This window comes from Micropterus dolomieu, linkage group LG21, assembly GCF_021292245.1.
Source record: "Micropterus dolomieu isolate WLL.071019.BEF.003 ecotype Adirondacks linkage group LG21, ASM2129224v1, whole genome shotgun sequence".
NCBI lineage: Eukaryota > Metazoa > Chordata > Actinopteri > Centrarchiformes > Centrarchidae > Micropterus > Micropterus dolomieu.
This window is the reverse complement of record NC_060170.1, coordinates 14661608-14688000: the sequence shown is the minus strand read 5'-3', so window position 1 is coordinate 14688000 and position 26393 is coordinate 14661608. Positions and strand designations below refer to the sequence as shown.

Sequence of the window (26393 nt, the reverse complement as noted above, 5' to 3'; positions counted from 1 at the left end):
GAGGAAGAGAGGAGAGGCACAGAATCCACGTTGCTTGAAGTCCAGTGTAAAGTTTCCACAGTCAGTGATGGTTTGGGGTGCCATGTCATCTGCTGGTGTTGGTCCACTGTGTTTTCTGAGGTCCAAGGTCAACGCAGCCATCTACCAGGAAGTTTTAGAGCACTTCATGCTTCCTGCTGCTGACCAACTTTATGGAGATGCAGATTTCATTTTCCAACAGGACTTGGCACCTGCACACAGTGCCAAAGCTACCAGTACCTGGTTTAAGGACCATGGTCTCCCTGTTCTTAATTGGCCAGCAAACTCGCTTGACTTTAACCTTATAGAAAATCTGTGGGGTATTGTGAAGAGGAAGATGCGATACACCAGACCCAACAATGCAGAAGAGCTGAAGGCCACTATCAGAGCAACCTGGGCTCTCATAACACCTGAGCAGTGCCACAGACTGATCGACTCCATGCCACGCCGCACTGCTGCAGTAATTCAGGCAAAGTATTGAGTGTTGTACATGCTCATACTTTTCATGTTCATACTGTTCAGTTGGCCAACATTTCTAAAAATCCTTTTTTTGTATTGGTCTTAAGTAATATTCTAATTTTATAGATACTGAATTTCTGATTTTAATTAGTTGTCAGTTTTAATCATCACAATTAAATGAAATAAACATTTGAAATATATCAGTCTGTGTGGAATGAATATAATATCCAAGTTTCACTTTTTGAATGGAATTACTGAAATAAATCAACTTTTTGATGATATTCTAATTATATGACCAGCACCTGTATACTGCAAACACTGGAAGACATTTACTTTGGTCTTGTAAGTATCTGTGTCTTTGTTTGACATGTCTTCATTATTTATCTAAATTATTTGTTAACGTGTAGGAACCGTGACATTTCAGCGGGTAACAGTGTAGAGTAAGTCACGTTGTGGTTAGCTTAACATGCTGCATGCAAGTGTAACTTAACGGTACTCCATGATACCCACAGGTTTCCTCGTGCCCTTAAAAACTCTTACATTATATTATCTGAATTCAGAAGGGGTGAACATAAAACATGTGCAACCTTACCTATTATAATTTGTAATGAAAGCCACACATATATTTTACTCACCAGATCATTATGATATGAAAATATGAGTTTTTGACTTTTGACACTAAATATTTATTGCAAATTATCCAGCATACAGTCAGCAAAGACAACAATAAATATTCAGAACAGAACACTTACATTCACCGCACATACCTCTCTCAAAAGAATAAAAGCAACTTCTCTATTTGGTTGTTCTAATGCATGCAACATGGCTAAGTTCAAGTATCTTTATATTTTCCATAGAGATAAATGGATCAGTAATAAATACTTTTAAATGAAAAAGAACGTTATAAATGATTTTTTTTAAAAGCTTCATTAGAATGATAATTAGAAATACACTGTATGTTTTCATTTAAAATCATTTGATGATAGTTGTCATATCTTATGGGAAAACAGTGAACGTAGTCAAATTATAATGTTTACTTATATTCATATTCTTACATATTCAACAGTTATGGATCCCATTTACCCGAGAGACTGGCGCCAACCGAGAGACCCATGTGATGCTCTTCCTGCATCAAGTAGCAGCTTATATGAAGATCTAGATTTGGATGTAGCCAAACAATTTATTTTATCATTATTTATGTTTTTATTACCGCATGTTGTTAAAATTGTTTGTATTTTCATATATAAAAGTTATATATATTTTCACGTATATATATATATAACTTTTGTATTTATAATATTTTAGCAATAATTCCTTTATATTTTCATCATGTTGTATTATCTTAAGTTGTCTATGTTAATAAAATCGTTATATTTAATTTGTTTGGACAGATTACCATTTGTGAGAACCTGTTTTGTTTGAGTAAAAACAATCCTTTAGCCTTATTCTGTTGTCTATTAGAGGTAGATATGTAGTCATTTAAAAGCTGTGTATTTGGTCTATTCTTGGGCTATGGTTAGACATCTATTAACTTTTCACTGACAGCCCAAATTCAACCTTGTTTTAACCTAGACCCATTTTCACCATCTAATACACGTCTATATGTAGCCGTTCAATGGTGGTCTAATTGATGACTAGACTAGTTTTGGGCTATGGTTAGACGTCTACCAAACTTTCACTGACAGTCCAAATTCAGCCCTGTTTTAGCCTAGACGTCTGGGCTATGTTTAGACGTCCATTAGACGTCTTTTAACGGTGAAATGGCTTGCTGGGTTTTGTCCCTCATCCATACTACTCTTTCTACCTAAAGCCTCCAAATTTTCAGATATTGTTTTCTCTCTACCTCTTCTAGCAAATTATTTGAGCTATGTACCGTAACAAAAGTTTTTGCCATTAACTCTGCCTTTTCCCTATTTGTTACTGCAGTCTCTTTCCCCTCAACCGGAACCAGGTAACTCCATCCCCTCATCCCCGACACCTGTTGTTTGCTTCCGCTGGATGTCACACTGTTTAAGTTCCGACCATGGACTGTGGCTGCATCCAAAAAGTCAAAAAAATCTCCTTTCCTAACCACCTTTCCTTGACCTCGATGAAAAACGAGGTCAAGGAAATATGTGAAGGAGAATTCATAAGGTCTAAGAAAAGACGACCTCGGGGCTGAAAGAATCCGACTGCTTTTTTCTAGGCGACGTAATTATGCGACGGCAGATGTTACTGACGTGACTGCCGTTATGAAACTACAGTGTTCAGACGATGGACTACAAAAAGCGCATTTTTGACACTGCGCCCCCTGTTGTTTTAAGTAAAGGTGGACAACATGGTGGAATATTAGCTTCATAATCCAGATAGTAAAAAGGCCTAGGCTATAGGGTAGCCTAGTCACCAAATAATGGAAAGGGTTGTCACATTGAGAATACTTACACTCACCCTCCTGCCCACCCATATTTATCAACATGCATCCAATTATTGTATGTAAATAGTAAACACAGTGTTTCCCACAGAATGACAGTAACTGTGGGGAGAGAGCGAGCGATCGAGCAACCAGTGCTGAGAAAATATATGCAGCTGTATGAGCAAATACGATTTTACCCATAGCCCGTTAAAAAAAACAACCAATAGGCCTAACTGAAAATCAATATGTGGCGGTCAGTGTTGATAATGTGATCACTGCCTTTATTAAGGCGAGGGTGTCGGCATCTGTGACTGAAGTAAAATTAATTAATGATATTGCTGAAAGCATTTTAAAAAACTAGTAGCTCGCATGGGTCTCAGTTATTGTTGACAGTTCAAGACATATGCATATTAGCAAGTTATGGCATATGAGAGAAAAGGCTTAGCCTAATAGCCAATGATAAGTTAATCAACATCCTTTATCTGTCATGGTCCGCGATTTATTTTTTTTAATTGTAGAACATTCTTTTACAACACTTTATAGCTTATTTCAACAATCTGAAACATAAAATGGTGTTGAAACAGCATTAGATTACAGCAAAGCCAAAAGAAAACAAACCAAAAGAAAGAAGGAAATTGTGAGTCTTATTCTAGAATCATAATATGCATCTGTATTGCTAGGATTTTGCTAAATGTGGTCAATGAATTTTATCGTTTGAGTATGAGAATGTGCAAAAGTTTGTGAACCCTTTGGAATTGGCTGGATTTCTGCATAAACTGGTCATAAAATGTGATCAAATCTTCATCTAAGTCACAACAACAGAGTCTGCTTAAACTAATCCCACACAAACAATTATATGTTTTCATGTTTTTACTGAACACACCGTGTAAACATTCACAGTGCAGTGTGGAGAAAGTATGTGAACCCTTGGATTTAATAATTGGTTGACCCTCCTTTGGCAGCATTAACCTCAACCAAACGTTTCCAGTAGTTGCAGATCACGATTCAGTCAGGGTGTAATCAGGGGTAAATCAGTGGTCGATCGGGGGTCGCCCGTCGTTATGTGTGAACTATACGATGATGCATCAAAATGGCTCCCCGACACATTTCTGACACATCGCCGACTTCTGCCAGACATCTAGCATGCCAAATATCTAGAGGAGTCAGCCGACTTGACATCCACATCCAGCCAATGAGAGCAGGCAGCTGGCAGAGCAGGCAGCTAGCCAGTTCTCTCTGTAGCTCTGGGCCCCGATGGACGATGGCATCGTCTATCGGCCCAACCCTAAAAGATACAATCAAATATTTACAAAAATGTCAGTGGTTTACTCACTTTTGTGAGATACTGTAGATCCTCAGGACATGTGTTAGAATGTGATTTGAGTAAAACGTTTCCCACAAGTGCTGCAGTTCTGTGAATTCTTGTGTGTTCTGACCATGAACCACTAGACCTGAATCATCTCTCACATATTTTGCAAATACAAGGCTACTTGTTTGAATGGCATTTTCTGTGCCTTGTCAAATAAGATACAATGTATATTTTCAGTGTTTTCTGTTGTGTTTTGACCATGAACAACTATAACTCAATTGTCTCCCACATATTTTGCAAATTCAAGACTTTTTGCCTGTATCCAATTTTGTGTACTTTGACAAATGAGACGCATCAAAGTATCTTTTCCCGCAGCGTGGGCTCTCCTCACGTGCACTATCAAGGTACTGCAAACTCTTTCTCACATGTTTTGTAAGAATATAGCTTTTCATCTGTGTGGATTGTCGTACGCTTGTTCAATTTTGACATTTCACTGAAGCTTCCCCGCTTCCCAGGGTTTTGCGTAAGTATGGCTTTTCACCTGTGCGAGTTCTAATGTGAACTTTTTCAAGTGTCCAGTAAATCTGCAATCTTTCCTACATGTTTCGCAGGTAGACTTAAATAGCTTCTCACCCATGTGGATTCTTTAATCGTCACTGTCTGATGAAAACCATGTAGCTCCAAAAATTGTTTATTTCAAGGACATGAAAAACTGTTTTTCTCATAAAATAAATTACAAAATGGACCTAAAACACTGTAATCAGACACATTTAGCAACATAAAGAGTCATTACACGGTCATCAGTGAACCGTTTAATAGGCTATCCTTCAGTTGGTAAACTATCGATTCCAAGCCTGCCCTGGCTATTCTGCCAGTGTCTGAATGAGTGTGAATGCTAGTTTCCGTTTCCGCACTTAGGCTCAGTGTATGAATGTGTATGACTGGTGAATGCAGATGTAGTGTAAAAAGCGCTTTGAGTGGTCGAAAAGACTAGAAAGGCGCTATACAAATACTGAGCATTTACATTTAAATTCTGTGTGGAGGCGACTGATGGACTTAAACAGAGGTTCGTCCTTGATGAAGAGGACCTACAATTTCTCCTCTTCTTCCTACCCACTTCAAAAAACACCACTGCTTTATGCCTAATGTTGACAGGAACATACGTTGGCACACTCGGATTCTTCTCCCATCCACTACAAAGTGACAAAAAATGGATGCTGACCTCCTGGATTTGTCTGCTCTTGTCCTCGACCGCTTTACCCTGCTCACATCCACCAAAGACTTCACAAAAAATTCCCTTTCTTTCCAGTCCAATTTCCCCAAGAAATACTTAAAGATTTCCTCCCTCTTCAAGTCTTCTACTTCTCTGCAGCAAAATTTAGTGGACTTATGGCAGGCCGCTGACTGGCATGGCATCCCCATTTGTCTGGCCTCTCATTCTCCTCATTTTCTGGATGTTCACGTTCCAGATCTCTGGATTTCCCCGATTCCTTGACCTTCCCAGACAAGCTTCACCCTCCTCCTCAACTCCTTTTCCTTCTGATTAAAAGAAAGAGAAAAGAACAATTCTGTAAATGTTGTTCTCACAGTGCGTCTTATTGTGTGTGTGCATGAAAAAGACGGTGTGCGGCTGACCACAAACAGTAGCTAACTAGCAAACTGCATTCACTTTTCAACAAACACTACTGCATTAAATACATCACACACACACTTACGTGTATGCATCAGAGTGTGTCTATGTTAATTAGTGCTGTTTTATTACTTCTTACTCGGTTGTGATCTGTAAACTGCTTTGATCTACATTTTTTGTATGAAAACAAGTTTGGATCGTCTATGAGATCAGATCAAAACGAGTTTTTAGTTGCTTTACAGGTAAGGTCGAGAGTAGGGAGAGAGCGTGTGTGTATGTGTGTCAGATGGGGGTGAAATTTATCTCACAGCTGCAAAGAAAAACACTATACACACAAAAAGTAAGGAAATTTGTGTTTGGTATATTATTTCTTTGTTGTAACAATGTTTCTCAACAATAAATCTTATACCATTGGAAAGCCTGTTTATGTCCCTTTTAAATGGTGCCACATTTGTACGAAACATGCATTTGTTGGATGTCTAACTTGCAGGCATGATCACTCAATCATGACATCATCAAAATAGTCACATGACACACGCAGCTGGACGACAATAAAATAAGTTTATGGTGTAATATTTACAAAATATAGGCCTACAGCTTGCACTACCTTTAAATACAGTGTTTCACACATAGATTTTACTTAGGCGCCTAGGTATATTAGCAGCTACCAAATTGTGTTTGGAGACCCATTTTAGCATTTTGCAGAGAAACACAGGGAGAGATGTTATCTGGTATTACGTTACAACCAGTGAACACACAACGATGCATGTATAAGTGGCTATTTTCTTCCAACTTCCATAGACGCTATCTCAAACAAAGGGAGGGAAGGGCGTATGGCCTGGAGTGGGAGATACGTGGTTTGATGGACACTTCTTGATGGACAGATCTTCGTTAAATACACAAAGTTATAAATCTACTGCTCATTGGTCAGTTCAATTACAAATACTGACAGTAAACAGAGGAGAATATGCACATTCCAAAAAGTAAAAATCATCAAAGTGTAGTAAAGATACGGTTTCACCTGTGTGATTTCTCATGTGGACTTTCATGGCAGAGCCACATCCAAAATCTTTTCCACACATTTTGCATGAATGTGGCCTCTCAGGTGTCTCTGCAATCTTGACTTAAATACTTAAAAGATTTTCCACATGTATCACATTGAACATAATTAAAAATTATTTTACCTGTGTGAGGATTATGGTAAATCTGTGACCTGGTAGAGTTGTGTACATTGTTACTGTGACTTCTGTTTTCATGATGTCTCGATTCTGGCTCTGCATCTCTAGTTGATCCTGAGTTTTCATGCTTGCCTCTTGCCTGATCTTGACTCTCAGCTACATGAGAGCTGTGAGAGAGGAGCTGGTGGTCTCTGTTTGGTTCTGGTTCACTGTCGTCACTTTCCTCATAAGCAGGAATCCACATAAAGACATCAGTCTCCTGCTTCAGTACGAGCTGCTCTCCCTCCTGACTGCTGCAGAGTTCCTCCTGTTCCTCTTTAATCTGTGGAGGCTCTGGGTCCTCCTGGTCCAGACTGGAGTTCCTCTCCTGAATACAGAGCTGCTGGTCAGCGAGAACCTCCTCTTCCTTACAGACATGTTGCTGTGGGAGCTCTGGGGGGACAGAGAACAAAAGGAACATGATACTACTGCGATGGTAAAGAAAACATGCAGACATGCGAGCAAATCAACAGCAGTACACTTTTAAACCACTGCCACTCGGATTATATATATCTTATTCTGTTGTTTTTTTACACACCTGTCCTGTTTAACTGTATTTCGGGTTTCCAAGCGATATCCAGCAGTCTGCGCTGACGATCAATCACTTCTTCGTACTCGAGGACAGTTTTTCTGAAAACTCCGAATATTTCTTCAGCAGCAGTTAGTCGCTCATTGACAAACTCTCTCAGAAACTCAACTGAAGACACTGTTGCTTAATTATAAAGTAAATAATTAGCTGCGTTACTACTGCAAAAGCGTCTACCAGCTAATTCAATAACTCACATCCACGCAACTCACGCTCATAGTCCCAGGCTTGTTTACTTCCGCTGGATGTCACAATGTTAAGTTCCGACAGTGCAACCACGGGAGCTTTTTGTTCCGCTTTAATCTGATGCCATTTTATTCACAACTTGAGTTTACTAACAATTATGTACATCTAACGTTACCTCGCTTCCTTCCACAGAGGAATTTGGTAATCTTTTCTAAACTACTACTTTTAATTGACTCACTTGTTTTGCTACTACGTAGAAAATGATTTTACATAAAATAACAAATAAGCAGTAGGATCACTTATATATTAAATACCTTAATGTAATTCATGGTGCATTCAAAATGTAATTTATGTACAAAAACTTAAGTACTATTAGAAAAACATATTTAAAATAAGAAACGCTAAATTAATAATTATACTGAATGTTCTCAGTCAGTGCAATATATGACTTTAATTACTGATGATCTAACGTGAACATGTGGATGCAGCAGCTAGTCAACAGCGAGCTCAGTCTTGCCTATTTTGCACCCTGTTGGATAGTTTTCCAGTGTAAATTATTTTATAAGCTCATCATAAGTTTTATTAAATTGTTAACCTGCAAAGTAACCATTGTAACTACAGCTGTCATATAGGCTAATGTTTGGGGTAAAAGGTGGTGAAGAATTACTAACAAAAATCACAACAGTCTGGTAAGTTGAAAACAGTCAAGACATTTGGAAAAGGCTCTTATCCTGTGAACCTTATCCTGTGCTCTTATCCTGTGAACCTTATCCTGTGCTCTTATCCTGTGAACCTTATCCTGTGCTCTTATCCTGTGAACCTTACCTTCTTGGGAGCAGGTTAGATTCACAGGATAAGTTGCCGTAGTTACTGATCTAGGGATTATCTGATCTCGCTCTCTGAAACGGAGAACCCAGAGTTTCCCTCATCTAAGGCTTAACATGCTCAGAATTTTCACTAATCCCGCTTTCTGAAACAGGGCCCAGCTCTTGTGTTTTTTGCCACCAGTTCTAGCGTGTAAACAATTCAAAAGACCGACAAGCTGATCTAGATACAGTTTGATCCACAGGAAACACGCCTGAAAATAGTGTCAATTTTTTAATTAAATAATTGTTAATATGTAAGCAGCTTCTACATACAAATGTTATATGTTATGGCATCAGTAATTAAAATCAAATATTATATAAGCATATGGCTTTAAATACTTTAAATAGCCTATGTTTTGCCAATAATAATTCCATACGTTTTCTGTTTTGAATGCATTGTTAACAGTGGTATTTCTAGTTAAATAAAATCAGTTAATGCACTTAATCTACTAGTTTTATTGTTAAGTGTCTTTGAGTGTCCTTCTTCTTCTTAGTTAATGGCGGATTGCAAACAACTTTTAAGTGCCTTTTAGTGTCCTGAAAAGTGCTATGGATATAAAATGTATTATTATTATTATTATTATTATTATCATTATTTTATTTTTTAAATAATTCCAATACTTCTTTCAAAGAACGATTGTCAGTTAAATCTAGTAGAAAAGATTACCATAGCGAGGTAGATGTACATCCTTGCTACTGATATTAAATGCAGACGTTTCAATAAAATGACTTAAAAGCGGAACAGAAAGCTCCCGAACGTCTACTGTCGGAAATTAACAACGTGACACTCAGCGGAAGGAAATAAAACAAGCACTAGTAGCGTTAGCTGTGTGCTGTAAGATGATATTGTAGACATAGCGCAGCTGGGTATTGAATTTTTAATTAAGAACAACAATGTCTTCAGTTGAGTTTCTGAGAGAGTTTGTCAGCGAGCGACTAACTGCTGCTGCAGAAGAAATATTAGGAGTTTTTGGGAAAACTGTCCTCAAGTACGAAGAAGAAATCGATCGTCAGCGCAGACTGCTGGATATCATTTGGAAACCCGAAATAAAGTTACACAGAACAGGTGAGTAAAATTAGTTTACTAAAACAAAACATGGGGAATTCAATATAACATTATGTAATTCAAATGGTTCAAATGCGTTCTGGTAGCCTACTAATTTGCTCGCACCTTTTTTTTTATTTTTTTACCATCGCAGTAGTATCATGTTCCTTTTGTTCTCTGTCCCCCCAGAGCTCCCACAGCAACATGTCTGTAAGGAAGAGGAGGTTCTCGCTGACCAGCAGCTCTGTATTGAGGAGAGGAACTCCAGTCTGGACCAGGAGGACCCAGAGCCTCCACAGATTAAAGAGGAACAGGAGGAACTCTGCAGCAGTCAGGAGGGAGAGCAGCTCGTACTGAAGCAGGAGACCGATGCCTTTATGTGGATTCCTGCTTATGAGGAAAGTGACGACAGTGAACCAGAACCAAACAGAGACCACCAGCTCCTCTCTCACAGCTCTCATGTAGCTGAGAGTCAAGATCAGACAGGAGACAAGCATGAAGACCTAGGGTCAAATAGAGTTGCAGAATCAGAACCAAAGGAGAGATGTAACAAAAGTCATAGTAACAATGTACACAACTCTACCATGTCAAAACGTCACTGTCATACTCGCAGAGGTAAAACATCATGTGACAGTTGTGGAAAATCTTTTAAGTGTAAGTCAAAATTGCAGCGATACCTGAATATCCGCACAGGTGAGAAGCCATATTTTTGCAGCATCTGTGGGGAAAGATTTATAGAGACATCAGTGTATCAAATTAGAATCTGTTCAGGTGAGAAGCCATATACTTGCAAAATATGTGGGAAAGGTTTTAAAAAGAGAGGTCACTTGGTAGGCCACATGAGAACCCACACAGATGACAAACCATATTCCTGCGAGACATGTGGGAAAGGTTTCAGATTTTGCTATAACTTGAAAGTGCACATGAGAATGCACACTGGTGAGAAGCCATTTCCTTGCAAGACATGTGGGAAAGCTTTCACCTCTAGTGGTTACTTGACAATCCACATGAAAACCCACACTGGTGAGAAGCCGTTTCCTTGCAAGATATGTGGAAAAGCTTTCAGCTCTAGGGGTCAATTGACAGTCCACACGAGAATCCACACAGGTGAGAAGCCGTTTCCTTGCAAGACATGTGGGAAAGCTTACAGCTCTAGTGGTCACTTGACAATCCACATGAGAACCCACACTGGTGAGAAACTGTACCTTTGCAAGACTTGTGGGAAAAGATTCTTTAATAAGTCAGGACTGAAAATGCATATTCGAACCCACACAGGTGAGAAGCCATTTACTTGCAAAACATGTGGGAAAGCTTTCAGTCAGAAGGGTAACATGACTGTCCACATGGGAACCCACACAGGTGAGAAGCCGTAGCACCACAGCAAGTGGTGTAAAATGGACTTTGAGGTGTCTGATTTGTCAAGGCAGATAAAATCACATACAGGCAAGTAGTTTTGGAATTTCAAAATATGCGGGAGCCAATTGAGTGGTTCAATTCTAGTGGTTTGTCGTCAGAGGACACAAGAACTCAGAATAATTGCAGGACTTGAGGGAAAAGTTGTACTCAAATCACATACTTGAAAACGCGTTTGAGGATCAGGAGAAACCATCAAGCTGAACTCGTGAAGACGTGTTCATCTACTGAATGAAAAACACTTATGGATGTATTACACTATTAATCTCAGTATCTTTGTGTAAAGTTTCCCTTGATGTGACAGAACTGCTTATATTTCTGTTGGCAACAGTATTTCTTTGAAACAGTCATAATCTCCCAAATAGAGTAAAAATGTTAGTTTCACAGTTAGTGTACTGTAGTGGTTGTTAAAGGATAAAGTCTGTATTTTTAAACCTGGGCCCTATTCTTTTTATTTTTATTTTTTTTTACATATTTTGGTGTTGAAATGACTAGTAGATACAAGGACAATTCCATCTGTGGAATCTCGGGACAGACAAGTGATAAATCAGTCTGAGCAAAAGGCAAAAAGGAGCACGTAATTTTGACGGCACAATTGCCCCAAAGGAAGACGTTGCAGCCGGTTTGCGGAAGCCATCTACTGCAAGTATTCCAAAACTTTCCACCCCAAAATATGTAAAAATAGGGCCCAGGTATAAAAATACTAAAATTACCCTCGGAAGTAATGCTGTGTTCTTGATGATTGTGGTTTTTGACAAATGTTTATTTATGAAGTGTCTTGGAATTGTTTTTTGTTTAAACTTTAACAAGGACTTAAACTCCATGTACCAAGTTGTATTGATGGTAGACCCCTACACATCTTTGAAGTTGAATGTCTGACATCACTTTTTTAAATAACTAAATAAGAAGTCTTATTAAATGTGAATGTCTTGTTTTTTGACTTACATATTATTATATACTATGTTTCTGACCAACAGACTAAAAAACACAATTTTGGCATTTTTGCTTGAGAAATGATTTAAAAGATTAAAGTGAGGTAAGTGATTCTGGAGAAATCCAACGCCATGACAAATACCATGATACAGATTGAACAACAGCACAGCAAGTATTGTAAGTAATGTTAGCTAAGTTGGGGGTTAATAAACTGTTGCTACAGTTGCTGCTGCAACACTAACATGCAGAGGATCAGACCGTCCCAGAGTCAGCTATAATGATAACGAGAGCTATAATTCTCATTGTTGATTAATTGGTCGATCAAGTTATTTGGTCTATAAAATGGTTGAAAACATAAGTCAGTGTTTCCCAAAGCCCAACATGATTTGTTACAATCCAAAGATATTCACATTTAAGAAGTTGAAATCTACAAGTCATTTAACATTATCTCACACAGCTGGAATGGTGGTGTGTGACTCAGTCCGAGCCACTATGTTTGTTTCCTATTTTCAGCACGCACACACTGAGCGGACAGCTAGCGGACCATGAGGAGATATTTCGTGAATTTGACAACGAGCTGCGCATTTGATTTTTATCGCATAGTTCCGCATACCCCACCTTTAAAGGATTATCAAAATAGTTGTGGGTTCATGCCAATTAATTTTAAAGAACAGCATGGAGGCTCTGTATCAACTGGGAACGCCAAGCCACAGAAGATACCTTAAAGAAGCAATAGTCACACTAACAGTGTATATAATTAACACCGGTGGAATGCTGGTTTCAGGTGTAGTTGGACCCACGTGGGCGAGAATACGATATACTTAAAATCTGTGGAACAGGTTTAATGGTGGAATATGGATGACGGATTGTTGTGGGGATAAGAGCATTTGCCAAATGTCATAAATGTTTGTTTTTCATAAGGCCATCTCTTGCAAAGCAAAACCTACCAGCCCAACTCCTATAGTTATGCTAAAGTAACTGACAGTTCTAGCTCTGAAACTAAATAAGACGCTAACTTAGTCCAGCCAATGCAACGAGTAAACAGCACGGAGGGAGTGAGAGTTATCACCAAAACAAATTTCTTAAGCAACATGCAAATCTTCTTTACAAGCAATTGCATCCTTACATATTGCTCTCTGTGCACTTCAGCACAATTTGGGTTCCACCCCACCTATCACGCACAAACAACAAAATTAAATAAGCCTACACATCACATCCATGTGCACACACATCACATCTTGCAACCGCCAACATTTAGTGACGTGCATATAAATGACCGTTTTCCAAAATAAATCTCGCATACATAGACAACAGGGCAATAAAATCATTTGGCACGGCGATGATTTCACAGAATCGCAGAGGATGTTTTCAGTAGGGTACAATAAACCATCAATTTGTCTAGGACGTAACAACAAAATAGATGGTTGTTAAAAATAAAAACAAAACAAACAGGATTGCATTGTTAATACTGATAATATAATGGTGGGACAAGGCAAAATACAAGTAGAGAAAGTTGAGTCAATAAAAAAAAAAATAAACAGGAATTGAGCAAGGGGCTCCACACTCTCAGTCAGTCCCCGTCTCATTTTTCCCTCCTGTCTCATATGGAACAAGGAAAACAAGGAAAAATAACTCCACCTGTAGCCTAGGCCCCATCCCATCAGCTCTCACCAAGACCTCTCTTACATCATTAAAATTATTAATTCCTCCCTCACTTCCGGATCAGTCCCTACACCTCTCAAACTTGCAGCTGTCACCCCTATCCTCAATAAACCTGGTTTCAACCCTGACATTATGTCCGTCTCCAATCTCCCCTTTCTATCAAAAAATCTGTAATGTGTTGTCGCTGCTCAAATTAAAACCCACCTAGCCTCAAACAACCAGTTCAAACCATTTCAATCTGGATTCCGCCCACAACACAGCACTGAAACAGCCCTCCTCACAGTCACCAATGACCTTCTCTTCTCCTCAGACTCTGGCCGCCTCACCATCCTCATCATGCTCAACCTCACAGCCTTCAACACCATCCAACACTCAATTCTCCTCTCCCGACATGAAAACTACAACATCACTGGCACGGCACTCTCCTGGCTCTGATCCTATTTCACCAACAGACAAAGGTTCATCAGCATCAACAGCTGCACCTCCTCCATTGCTCCCTAGTCACAAGGAGTCCCTGAAGGTTCGGTGCTCGGTCCTCTCCTGTTCATCCTCTACGTCCTGCCACTTGCCACAATCCATCACTACAGTTATCTCTTCCACTTGGTCCGATTGCCTCACCGATATACAAATCTGGATGCCAACCAACTATCTATCCTACATGATTGTGACTGGCCCCAGATCCCTTACAAAGAAACACCCACATCTTCAGTCTCTCCATCAACAACTCCACCCTGTCTCCATCCCCACATATCCGTAACCTCATGGTCATCTTTGACAGCAACCTCACTTTTGAACATTGCTTCAACCAAATCAACAAAACTGCCATGACGTATTTATTCTCCTTTTGCAGTTGGCTAGTATGACTCAGGCATGTGTTAAATTAGTTTAAAAACAGGTGTTTTCAAACACGCTTGTTGGGGGTCTAACAAAGGGGATCTTTTGTTGGGTTCTTTATTTGCCCTTAATATAAATAACCAAGCATGTACATTTAGGTTGTTAACTGCAGTGTTAAATGTGGGGAAACAATGTTAAGTATCCCGTTGTATCTATTTAAAAAATACACGTGAAAATACTCTATGTAGGCCTAAGTGTAATTTCTTAGCAGGTAGTAGCCTGTACTTTTCGGACTGCACACTCCGGCACAGTAGGTGGCAGTATGAGCTGTAGACGTTGTGTATGTCGTCAACATCTCAGGCGGAAGTAAACAGAAAAACGACTACGCAAGTCCCGTTAGCAGCACAAGAAGTTGGATGAAGTTTGAGTAGGGAAAAAGTATCTCGTTTTTAATTCAACAATGACTTCTGTCCAAAGCATGAGACAGTTTGTCTGTGATCGACTAACTGCGGCTGCTCAGCAGATACTTGGAGCCTTTGAAAAGAAAATAGAAGATTATGAGGCAGAAATCGCTCGTCAACGCAGACTGTTGGAGTCCGTTCAGACAGGTTGGACAAGTTATTTTGCAAAGAAGCCAGTTCTGTGTTAGACACTAGAAAGGATCGGTGCATTCACATCATACTTTTAGCTTCGTCGAGCCTCACCTCGCAGACTCCACGTTGACAGGTGTAACGGATCATTTGGTGTCGAGTGGATTAGAGCTGGGGGCATAGCGCGTCGCTAAGTATCCAGATGTGTCCAAATTATTAGCTGGTACACTTTAAGGTGTGTATTTGTAACCAAATACTACCACGACATGTTATACAAGTAAGCCACATAAAATGCGGAAGTCGCCACTGTACTTAGTCCCTATTCCCGGGGAGGGCGGCAGTGTCACTTAGGGTTCCTTATCATGTCTTTGAGTTGTAGTCCACCAAAGAGACAGTTCTTGTTCAAACTTTAGGTTTCCTTTAAATACCTGTTGGAGGTCCAATAGGGGTAAAATTATCCAATATTTAAGAAGACAGCAAAGATTTGTCATGCAGAACTATATTTGTTCTCTCCCACCGCAGTAATCACTCCATAACCGTTCAGATTTGTTTGTAGGTTGGACTAAAATACCAAACTGTATATAAAGTAATTAAACGAGCTCCACTTTAACAGCAAAACGCTACTTCTGCATGAATGCATTAGTATTAAGAATTTAATACTGACATATAACAATCAGAATCAAAAAATGCTTTATTGAACCTCGAGGGGAAATTCTCCTGTTACAGTTGCTCACTTTGCACATCAAGGCATTAAAGGGATTGAAATAATAATAGAAACCTGGTAAGTAGAAAATATTAATAAAATATACAAATCTAGAAATATAAATCAAAGTATAAAAAGGAGTGTGCAAATATGGGCAGTACTTTACAGTATATGACAGAAATGTAATGATAAATAGTAGTAATGAACAAATAGTAATAATAATGAGTACTGATGTGTGAGGAGTGCTGAGGAGGAATGGATTATTAATCCTTGAATGACGATGATTTGCTCACAAGGGCCATTTTTATACTAAACAAGTACTTTGAATGTTGATACTTGCGTTTTGCTGATAATACATTTTTACTTAAGTGGGATTTTGAATGTGTGACTCTTACTGGTATTGGTGTATTTTTACATTGTGGTATGTGGTTGTATGTATTGATGTTGTTTTATTGCTGCTTTTAGATGTGAGTACGTCTTCCACCACTAAAAACTGTCAGGCATAATGTTTTTGCAGACTGACAAAGAAATAGAAGGAGAGTGAAACTATACTTCCCTCATAACAGTTTTCTACTCTAATCAACTTAAAAAATCATAGAATCATTCCCGCTTCAGATAACAGTAAAATGACTAATAACAAAGCACTCGTGTGACACAACAATCTGAAATCAAGGTCCTCTTACAAGCTGTTACCAGAGCTTTTAGCCACGGTGAGGTCTTCATCAGAAGGTGGAGTTTGCTCTGTTGTAATGGTGATTAATACTTTCACATTCAAGCTCTTGCACAAAAGCCCATATTCTTGTTTTGAGATGGTTGGATAGATTTTACTCAATAGAGTTAACCAGTGAAGTCAGTAAACCTGCTCATTTAAATGGGGACTTACTTTCTACCAATAAAATATCCATAAGAAGTTGCATTTTTTCCTTACTTTATCTGAGATTCTGTGGTGGTTGTATTTTAGACAATAGCGCCACTTAGTGGTATGATAGACACACTCAGCAAAAAAGAAAAAAAAACACTTGTTACTGTCAGAAATTTTCACACAATAATAATGCTTTTATTTTTCTTTGGGGTATGAAAGTGATTTTCACATCAAAAGGGCAAAAGGGAGGATGTGCAACAAACAGGCCTGCCTTACAACTTTCGCCTCATTACAGAATAACCCGGATATCAGTAAGTGGAAAACACACAAGATAACAATCAGTCAACCCAGCACAGTTTTGTAAGAGCATCTGACCCCAATAACTGCAATAATACCTCATAATTACCTATTTTGTCCCTCGCTATGGTACAATGTAGTATAGTCATATAAACAAGCATTGGACCGATGAAATTTAAAATCTATAAGCATATATGAGGTTAATGTAGCTCAGTGACATACCAGATGTATTATTTTAGCTAAAAATTAAAACCCTATAAAAACAGCAAAAGTACAAAAACATGCATTGCAGTGATTGCATTCTCAGTCCTTGGTAAGGAAATCGCAGTGTTTTACAACTGTTAAATATAGGCTTATGTGTGTACAGCATTTCATCATTGTTCCATTCCTTTGTACTTCCCTTTAGAGCTCGCACAGACGTCTGTCCATAAGGAGGAGGAGGAGGTTGTCCATATCCAGGAGCAGCACTGTAACAAGACAACATGCTCCAGTTTGTTCTCACCAGATCCTCCACAGATTAAAGAGGAACATGAGGAAATGGACGTCAGTCAAGAACGACAGCAGCTTGCACAACAACAGGAGACTGGTGCCTCTACGTTGACTCCAGCTTCTGAGAGAAGTGTCCACAGTGATCAGTCTCAGCCTTTGGACCCTGACAAAACTCCCATTGGAGTGAATAAAGATCATCAGTCTAGCATCTCAAACAAAGACATATTAACTGCATCTGACAAAGAGAGTTCTGCAGTATCGGCACCAAACAGTGACCACCAGCTCCTTTCTCACAGCACTAACATCACGAGCCAAGATTACATTTGTAATCATGAGAGTGCACCACCCACTAGACATATTCAGTCAACACCAAAAGAGAAAAGCAATGAAGAGAACACAACATCAGCTGCAAGTACTGAGCCAACACCCAACAAGAAATGTAACAATACGACCACAACATCAACTAGAGTCGCAGAACTAATACCAAATGAGAAACATAATGATGACAACCCAACATCAAAAGGAAAGAACAAGTCGGCACCAAATAAGAAAAGCAATGACGAGAACACAACGTCAGCTACAGAGCAAACATCTAATGAGAAAAGCAACGATGGGAACACAACACCAGCTACAAGTACAGAGCAAACATCTAATGAGAAAAGCAACGATGGGAACACAACACCAGCTACAAGTACAGAGCAAACATCTAATGAGAAAAGCAATGATGGGAACACAACACCAGCTACAAGTACTGATCCAACACTCAGCAAGAAAGATCATAAGACCACAAAATCAACTAAAGACACCGAGCTAACACAAAATGAGAAATGTAAAGCTGCGAACTCAACATCAAAAATAAGTAATGCCTCAACTCCAAATAAGAAAAGCAGTGACAAGAACACAACATCAGCTACTGAACAAACGTCTAATGAGAAAAGTTATGATGTAAACACAACCTCAAGTGGAAATATTGAGCCAACACTGAATAAGAAACATGATAACGAGAACACAACATCAATCAGAAGTACTGAGACAACACCACAAACGAGTAGTAATGATGGGAACACAGAATCAAACAGAGCTACTGAGCCAACAACAAATAAGAAATGTAACAGTAAGTCCACAACATCAACTAGAGGCACTGGGCTAACACGAAAAGAGAAACGTAATGATGACAGCCCAACATCAAGTGGAACTAGCGAGCCAACACCAAATAAGAAAAGCAACGAGAACACATCACCTACAAGTACTGAACAAACATCTGATGAGAAAAGCAACGATGGGAACACAGCATCAACCAATGGTATGGAGCCAACACCAAATGAGAAACACAACAATGAGAACCCAACATCAAGTGGAAATAGTGAGCCAACTTTTTATAAGAAACATGATGAAAACAAGACATCAATCAGAAGTACTGAGACAACACCACAGAAGAGATCAAACAAAACACCAAAAATGATTCCAGATAAAACATCAGCTTCAAGGACTGAGCTAACACCAGATAAGAAATGTAGTGATGGGAATAAAACATCAACTAGGGGAACCAAGCTAACACCAAATGAGAAAGGTGAGAATGACAACCCAACATCAAAAGGAAATCATGAACCAACACCAAGTGTGAAAAGCCAAGGTGGAAGACCAACCACAACTGCAAGTGTTGAGCCAACACCAAATGAGAAATGTAACAATGAGAAGACAACATCAAATGAAGATACTGAGCCAAGGCCAAAAAACAAACGTGGCAGTGGGAATAAAACATCATCCAGAACTACTGAGCTTGCACACAATGAGGAACATAATCGTAACAACACAACGTCAACTAAAAGTATTGAACTAACAACAAATAAGAAATGTAATGATAAGACCACAACACTAACTACAGGCAAGTTAACACCAAATTTGAAGCGTAATGACGAGAACCCACCATCAAAAGGAAATAGTAAGTCATCACCGAATAAGAAAAGCCAAGATGGGAGACTGGCATCAACTGGAAGTGGTGAGCCAAGTAAGACATGTAATGATGAGAAGACAGCATCACCTAAAAGTAAAGATCCAACAGAAAATAGTAAACCCAGTGATGGGAAAGCAACACCAACTTCAATTACTAAACCAGTAGTAATTAAGAAACACAATGGTGGGAAAACCACTTCTACTGAAAGTATTGAGCCAACACCAAATAAGAATTCTAACAGTGAGAGCACAACATCAGCCGAAAGTACTGAAACAACACCAAATAAGAAACCCAATGATGGAAAAATAACTCCAACTTCAAGTAGCAAGCCAATACAAAATAAGAAATGTAACAAAAGGAGCACAACATCAACTGGAAGTGATGAGTCAACACCAAATAAAAAAACGAACAATGGAAACACAACGTCTACGAGGAGCAAGGAGTCAGCACCACGTAAGAGACAAAACGATGAGAGCGCAACACCAAATACACGTACCGACCCACCACGAAAAAAGAGAAGTAAAGATGAGAATACGACATCAACCAGAAGTACGGAGCAAACTCAGCGTGAGAAACGTAACAATGAGAGCACAGCATCATATGAAGGTACTAACCCACCACTAATTAAGAAAGATGGGAAGGCATCAGGTACCAATATCAAGGATGATGATGATAACCCATACAAGTGTGACAGGTGTGGTAAAGTGATGACTAATTTCAAAAACTACAAATTTCATATGAAATCCCACACAGTTGAAAAGTCTTACAAATGCAACACTTGTGGAAAAATGTTCAGGGAGACTTGGGATTTGAATAAACACATGGTTATTCACTCCGTTGAAAAGCCTTTCAAATGCAAGGTTTGCGGAAACGGATTCAACCGGCGTTACAATCTTGACCTACATGTTAGGGTTCACACTGGGGAAAAGCCATTCAAATGCACCATCTGCGATAAAAGCTTCAGCTCATGTGTGAATATGAAGAAGCACATGAGAATCCACACAGGTGAGAAGCCCTACACCTGCAGCGACTGTGGGAAGGAGTTTGCAGATTCTTCGTCTTTCAAAAATCACCGGCGAGTACATTCAGGGGAAAAGCCTTTTAAGTGTTCCTCTTGCAAGAAAAGATTTGCTACCTGGACGACTTTGAAAAGGCACACCAGAACACACACCGGTGAAAAGCCATACACGTGCAATGTGTGCGAGAAGGTGTTTGGTCTTAGTTCAGATCTGAAAAGACACATGAGGACACATACTGGGGACAAACCTTACAAATGCAGTACTTGTGGAGAACAGTTCTCCAGCTGGTCAAAATTCAATAAACACAAGAGTGTCCACACAAGCGATGCCCAAAGCTCCTCTGCGTAAAGACATGTCTGGATTTGAGACATAATACCTGTGATAAAAGTAAATCATTGCACTAAAGCAGAATTGCTATTGGTATTTTAACATTTTATGAGTGCTGCACCAATTTAGCATTACACTTCTGCATTGTCAGACTCAAACTAAAATCTCCAAAAACTAAATCAATGCAGCAGAACCTGAGATATTGTCACTTTTATTCAAAGAATTATTTTTCCTTTTACAATATCACAGTGACAATCATTTTATAGACAGTCTTAATGTAAACACTAGATCTGCAATGTTCTTGTTATAAATAAGTCATGGAGTGTGAGCCTGCATTTGTTTGACTGGCAAATGTGGTTCTGTGGCAGATTAAGTTGCATTGTATTACAGTTTCAACTTTTTTTCTGGACAAGCCTATGTGTTTTTTGTTGTTGTTTGTTTTGATGTCTCATTGAAATCAATGAGTGGGCAGCTCTTTTGCAGGCAGTGCTAATGTCGGTCTGAACATCTTATCACTGGCTTTAGGTCTCTTGATGGTGACTCAAAATTAATACTCTATTTCATCAGGGTAACTTTCAGAGGCTTCTTTTTAACCAAATGCTCAAGTTGTTGATGATAAATGTATTTTAGTGTCTGGTATTTTCCTCTTTCCATCTTGTTGAAAATAGAAAAACAGGGGTGATGTGCCTGCTTCTTAGATCTGGATGAAACTGTTGTCTTCAGTTGTTCACTTCCAGAGGCCATTTTGGATTTCATTTCCTGCAGCTATGTATTAATCTGTGAAATAAGACACAGAGATATTGTCAAAAACCTGTAAGTATTTTTGAACGACTAGGTTTTAGATTTTCATAAGGCATCTAGAACCTGGGAAGGTTCAGTCAGTTTGTAATCCCACAGTTTTGTGTCTTGCAAAGTTTTATGGTTTTTCACGTGTTTTTAAATACACACAGAAATGTTTGATGTAATTAAACTATGTTTTAATCAGAGCTCATGTTATTGATTGTACTGGGCAAATTAGGAGGAGCAATGCTTCTTTGTTGTCTGAATGTCTTAATGCCTTGACTTTGTAATGAGTTTGTTTTTTGAAAGTGGAGCCTATTTCTGTAATCTACAATACAGTTTTTCGGTAAAGCACACTAACTGAATGAATACTGAATGTTTTACTTCATCAATCAATTTAATAAATTTTAATTTCCTTAAATGGTGTGGCTAAAATGTTATTGTTTGCAATTTACATTTTGTGCAGTTGATTGACTCAGTCACCATAGTATCACTAATTCAACACACATGCACTGCTAAACCCCCCATAGACAGAAATCAGTGAGTGAGTATCAATCATTATCATCGTCACACAGCTCATCAATGATATACTAAAATTGTTCCAATATTGCAATGTCCAATGCTAAACTGAAATTTTTAGGCTTATAACTTTATGCATAAAACAACTTTTGCTTATTGTTAAGATGCAGAGCAACTGTAGAGACCAGCATGATGGAGCCAAAAGAAAACCTGCAATACCCTCCGCCATTTTTGACCCTAGCTTAATAATTTCTGCAGAATCCTTATTTCATATTGGCTTCTGTTTATATTCTACTTCTGATTTGTTGAGCTTACAACAGACTACTTCAAACTGTCACAGTACATATTGTTAAATACTGGTACATTATTTATTAAAATCTTTTTAGAAAATCATCAACGTTCCTTGTTTTGTCTATTCAGAGTTCCCACACTAACATGTCTGTACGGAGGAGGAGGTTCTCGCTGACCAGCGCCTCTGTATTCGGGAGAGGAGCTCCAGTCTGGACCAAGAGGACCCAGAGCCTCCACAGATTAAAGAGGAACAGGAGGAACTCTGCAGCAGTCAGGAGGGAGAGCAGCTTGTACTGAAGCAGGAGTGAGACCCACTTGTGATCAAACGGAACTCAATTATTAATCCCTGCTTTTACACCCTCAGCAGAGTGCAGCAGAGGAATATTTGACAAAGTCTGTGTCATCAATCTGACAGAATGAAATCTGGAGTATCAGAACGAAACAGTGACCATTGGCTCACATAAGAGAAAAAAACCATGGAAATGCCACACGTACTGTACCAAAACCAAAAGAAGAAATGCAAACACATAAATTACAAATGTTAAACTAAAACCAAAATAACTCTGGTAATACATCATCCACTATAAGCACTGATACAAAACTAAAGAAGAAAAATAAGAATGGGAATGCAAGAGCCAAAGCCAAAGATTAAATGTAACAATGGTTGTACCACATGGAGTTATACACAAAACAACAGGAGAAACTTTGACAACACAATGTCAACTGGTATTTCCGAGTCAAACCCATAAAACAAACCTTACAAGTGTGACAACTGCTTTAAACTATTTTTTTACTTGAAAAGCATGCAGCCTTACACCTGCAGCGACTGTGGGAAGGAATTTGTAAATTCTCGTCATTGAAAAATCATTTTTGAGAGCAGACAGAGGAGAAGCCTGATGTAGGAAAACATTCACACTCTGTACAACTTTAAAAAAGTACAATACAACCCACACAGGTGAAAAGCCATCTAAGTTTTTCTCAAAAACAGACTTGAAAACAGATTAGGATCCATCCAGACGAGAGACTGTACTGTTAGGAATGTGGTGTTGTGTTCATGTTTTTTCCTGTTTTAGTCTGTTTTCATGATTTTGGTTTTGTGTTTCTTCTGTTCAGCCTTGTTTGCTCCTATGTTCATTTGGTATATTCAGCTTAGTTTACTTTTACCATTACTGTCTCATTACCTGTTATAGTTCTGTGTCTTAGCTCTTAGTCCTGTGCCTTAGTTCATGTGTTACTCCTGGTCTGTGTACTTCTGTGTTTTATTATTTTGGTCTTGTCGGCTTTGTGCTCTGTTTATCCTAAGTCTTAGTGTGTTAGGTTGCAGTTTATTTGTATTTAGTTTTCTGTCTGCTAAGTGTTGGTCTGTGTTCTCTGTTTGGTCATTGTTTATTTGACAGTGTTTAGTCTTGTGTGCTTGTTTCCTGTTATGTTTAGTTTGTCTTTTGGTGTTCAGTTATGTTTCTGCATTTTGGTCTTGCCCTGTCTGTTCTCTCCTTGTGTCTTTGTCTTAGTCCTTTGTCTTATGTCTCCATGTTAGTGTAGTCCTGTTTCCTGTTTGGTCCTGTCTCTGTTCCCTGTTTTCTGTTTTACTTTGGTATCTCTGTCCTTTTGTGTTCCCATATGCTTTACTTCCTGATTTATTTTCTTCTAATCATTGGTGTTTTGTGTTTTGTCTAGCTTTGTTTCCTGTCTGTCTTGATTTCTCATGTGTCTCACTGTGGCCAATAACCCTGCCTGCCTGTGTGTGTTTGGTGTGTCCCAGTATATATTGCCCTCAGTTGTGTTAAGTCTTTGTGACGTCCTTGTCTTATGTTGAGTTTTCAGTCCTGCAGCTGTTCTTTGGATTTCTCTGCTCTGGATTACTTTTGTTTGATTTACCTCAGTTTTGGACTTTGCCTATTGCTTCCACGTAAGCTTGTTTCAGTTTGGTTTTTGAGTTAATAAATATTTTGAACTGCACTTCCTCGCCTGTGGTCTGCATTTGGTTTCACACCCAAGACTGCACTCAGCCTACCCATAACACTGTACAAATGCAGTTTCTGTGGAAAAGGGTTTGCACAAAACGGAAGAATCACATGAGAGTTCATACAGATGTCTCAGAATAGCAGTTCTCATGGCTTTGTTTCTAAATATAGCCACAATGACTTTGGGACTTCAAGTTCGTTTTTGTTTTTGTTCCCTTTTATATTTCTTTGATTTTCTCCCGAACACACTGCTATTTAAATGGCTGTCTGACCTCTTGCACTTGCTTCATGATACACACTGACCCACACATAGGTCTGTTACAGACACAAACAATGACTGGAAAGTGACTAGAGTACAATCCTTGAGGGAATGGTTTCTATAGATTTGAGGACAGAAGGCTGTAGTTAAAGCAAATACCTCCTTGGCTGTAACAGAAAAAAGCCTTTGAATGTTTATATTTTTGAGTAGATATTTTGTGTGGTTGTGTGTTTATGTGCAAATTGTGAGCACGAGGGGGGTCATTAACACGACTTAACCAAATATGGTATGTTTTCATTTTGTTTTTCTTATGTGGAGACATTATCTCCAGAAGCTTTTAACTTAAGAGGAATAGCTTGAAAACAGCTACAAATTTTAGCACCCCTTTCTGTTCACTATTTCCTTTGTATGCACACACTCGTGTTTTATCTCTTTATCTTTCCTTCTCTTCTCTGTTATATATACACACACAAGCAAAGGCTCTCTCATTGCAAAATATTATTGTAGTGCAGAGGTTGCTGTCAGATACCAAAATAAGTGCATGTATATAGTTAGTAGTTATAGTAGTTTGGGGATATACAACATGATAAAGGTGATAATTGATGATTAAAATGGAAGAACATTGCAGAAACTGTCTCTATCTGTCTGCCAGACCACCTACATACTACTTTGTACTGTACATTTATCAGTCTGGGTAACAGTGGTAGTGGCTTGTGGTTCCAGAGCTGAAGTGGCTCCAGTCATTTTGGAGTATTAGCAGCTCACAGGTGGGTTCATAAATCATCTGGATTGTGTTTGCACAGCTGGTTACTACCCCCGACTCTCCTAACCCCAACCTCAGCCACCATATCAATTTCAAACGGGCAAATATTTGTAATCATCTTGGATGACTTGTGTTACTTTGTAAAGTTTTATTATGTGATTGATGTAGTAAGTGTGAGTAGGCCTATGGGGGTAACTGAAAAACTGGAGTAAAAAGTCTTAGACCACAGTAGCCTACATTTAAATGCATTTATTTTGTTTTATACTGTATAACCAGACACCATTTATCTACAAAAGAAAAATGATCTTAATGATAATTTTATCCAGGACAAGATATGCTTGCAAAAGGCCTCCAGCATCCTAAATGACTCTTCACCACCAGGAGGAGCTTCTTCCCCCAGCTTGTCAGACTACAGAAGTCAGTTTTTTCTCGCTATCTTTTACATGGTTGTAATATATTTTTACTCCTTATACGCTGTATTTAAATTTAAATTGTGTTTTGTTTGTCTTTATAATAACCCGTACACTTTGTGTTTTTGTCTCAATTTATGTTTTATGCCCCTGAGGGAGACGATTTCTATCAACATTTTTTATGGCTGAAATTACCAAATTAACTTGAACATATAGGAGAATACAGCTTTTATTACAGGATACATGTTACCCATCAAGTGGAAGAGCGTGCGAGCTGGTACGCTATTGATAACTCCAGTGAGGCCTATAACGCGCGCACATGTCAAACTCTTCACTGCAATTTATATCCAACGCACCCTTTCACCCTGAAGTGGCGAGGCTGTTCCAGCTACCAATCACACCGTCGCGCTGCTGCACATTCCCAAACTTCGTTAGGCCTAAGCTAGAGTAGCAGTAGGCAGCACTTAATTATCGGGTTAACCTGTCCACAGTTCGATCGTGTTAATTATGGAAGGATATTTGCCCCATGTCTCCCGCTCTTGTTGGCTATACCTAATGTCAGCAGGAAAAAAAATAACGCAGGCGCACAGGCAGAACCATGAGAGTTTCCTCTCCT

At 38.9% G+C, this 26393-nt stretch overlaps 3 protein-coding genes across 5 annotated transcripts; 2 read left to right on the top strand and 1 right to left on the bottom strand.

Annotated features, from left to right (window-relative positions):
* Positions 1-4853: 4853 nt before the first annotated feature.
* Positions 4854-9351, bottom strand: LOC123959851. Its single transcript, XM_046034163.1, has 5 exons — positions 9331-9351; positions 7824-7914; positions 7564-7737; positions 6993-7418; positions 4854-5717 (listed from the first exon to the last, which is right to left on the bottom strand). The coding sequence occupies exons 1-5, from the start codon at positions 9349-9351 to the stop codon at positions 5566-5568; spliced, it is 864 nt and encodes a 287-aa protein (XP_045890119.1). The 3' UTR covers positions 4854-5565.
* An 80-nt stretch (positions 9352-9431) lies between these two features.
* LOC123959629 (zinc finger protein OZF-like) lies at positions 9432-12040 on the top strand. Its single transcript, XM_046033792.1, has 2 exons — positions 9432-9729; positions 9898-12040. Exons 1-2 carry the CDS (start codon positions 9558-9560, stop codon positions 11079-11081), a joined length of 1356 nt encoding a protein of 451 aa, XP_045889748.1. The 5' UTR covers positions 9432-9557; the 3' UTR covers positions 11082-12040.
* A 2895-nt stretch (positions 12041-14935) lies between these two features.
* On the top strand, positions 14936-21992 carry LOC123959623 (cell surface glycoprotein 1-like). 3 transcript variants are annotated; one of them, XM_046033776.1, is made up of 3 exons: positions 14936-15158; positions 17409-18081; positions 18139-21992. In XM_046033776.1, exons 1-3 carry the CDS (start codon positions 15011-15013, stop codon positions 20810-20812), a joined length of 3495 nt encoding a protein of 1164 aa, XP_045889732.1. In that variant the 5' UTR covers positions 14936-15010; the 3' UTR covers positions 20813-21992. The 3 variants fall into 3 exon arrangements, with proteins under 3 accessions (XP_045889732.1, XP_045889731.1, XP_045889733.1); XM_046033777.1 differs by adding an exon at positions 16925-17016 and having other exon boundaries at positions 15038-15158; positions 17409-21992; XM_046033775.1 differs by having other exon boundaries at positions 17409-21992.
* The last annotated feature ends 4401 nt before the right edge of the window (positions 21993-26393 follow it).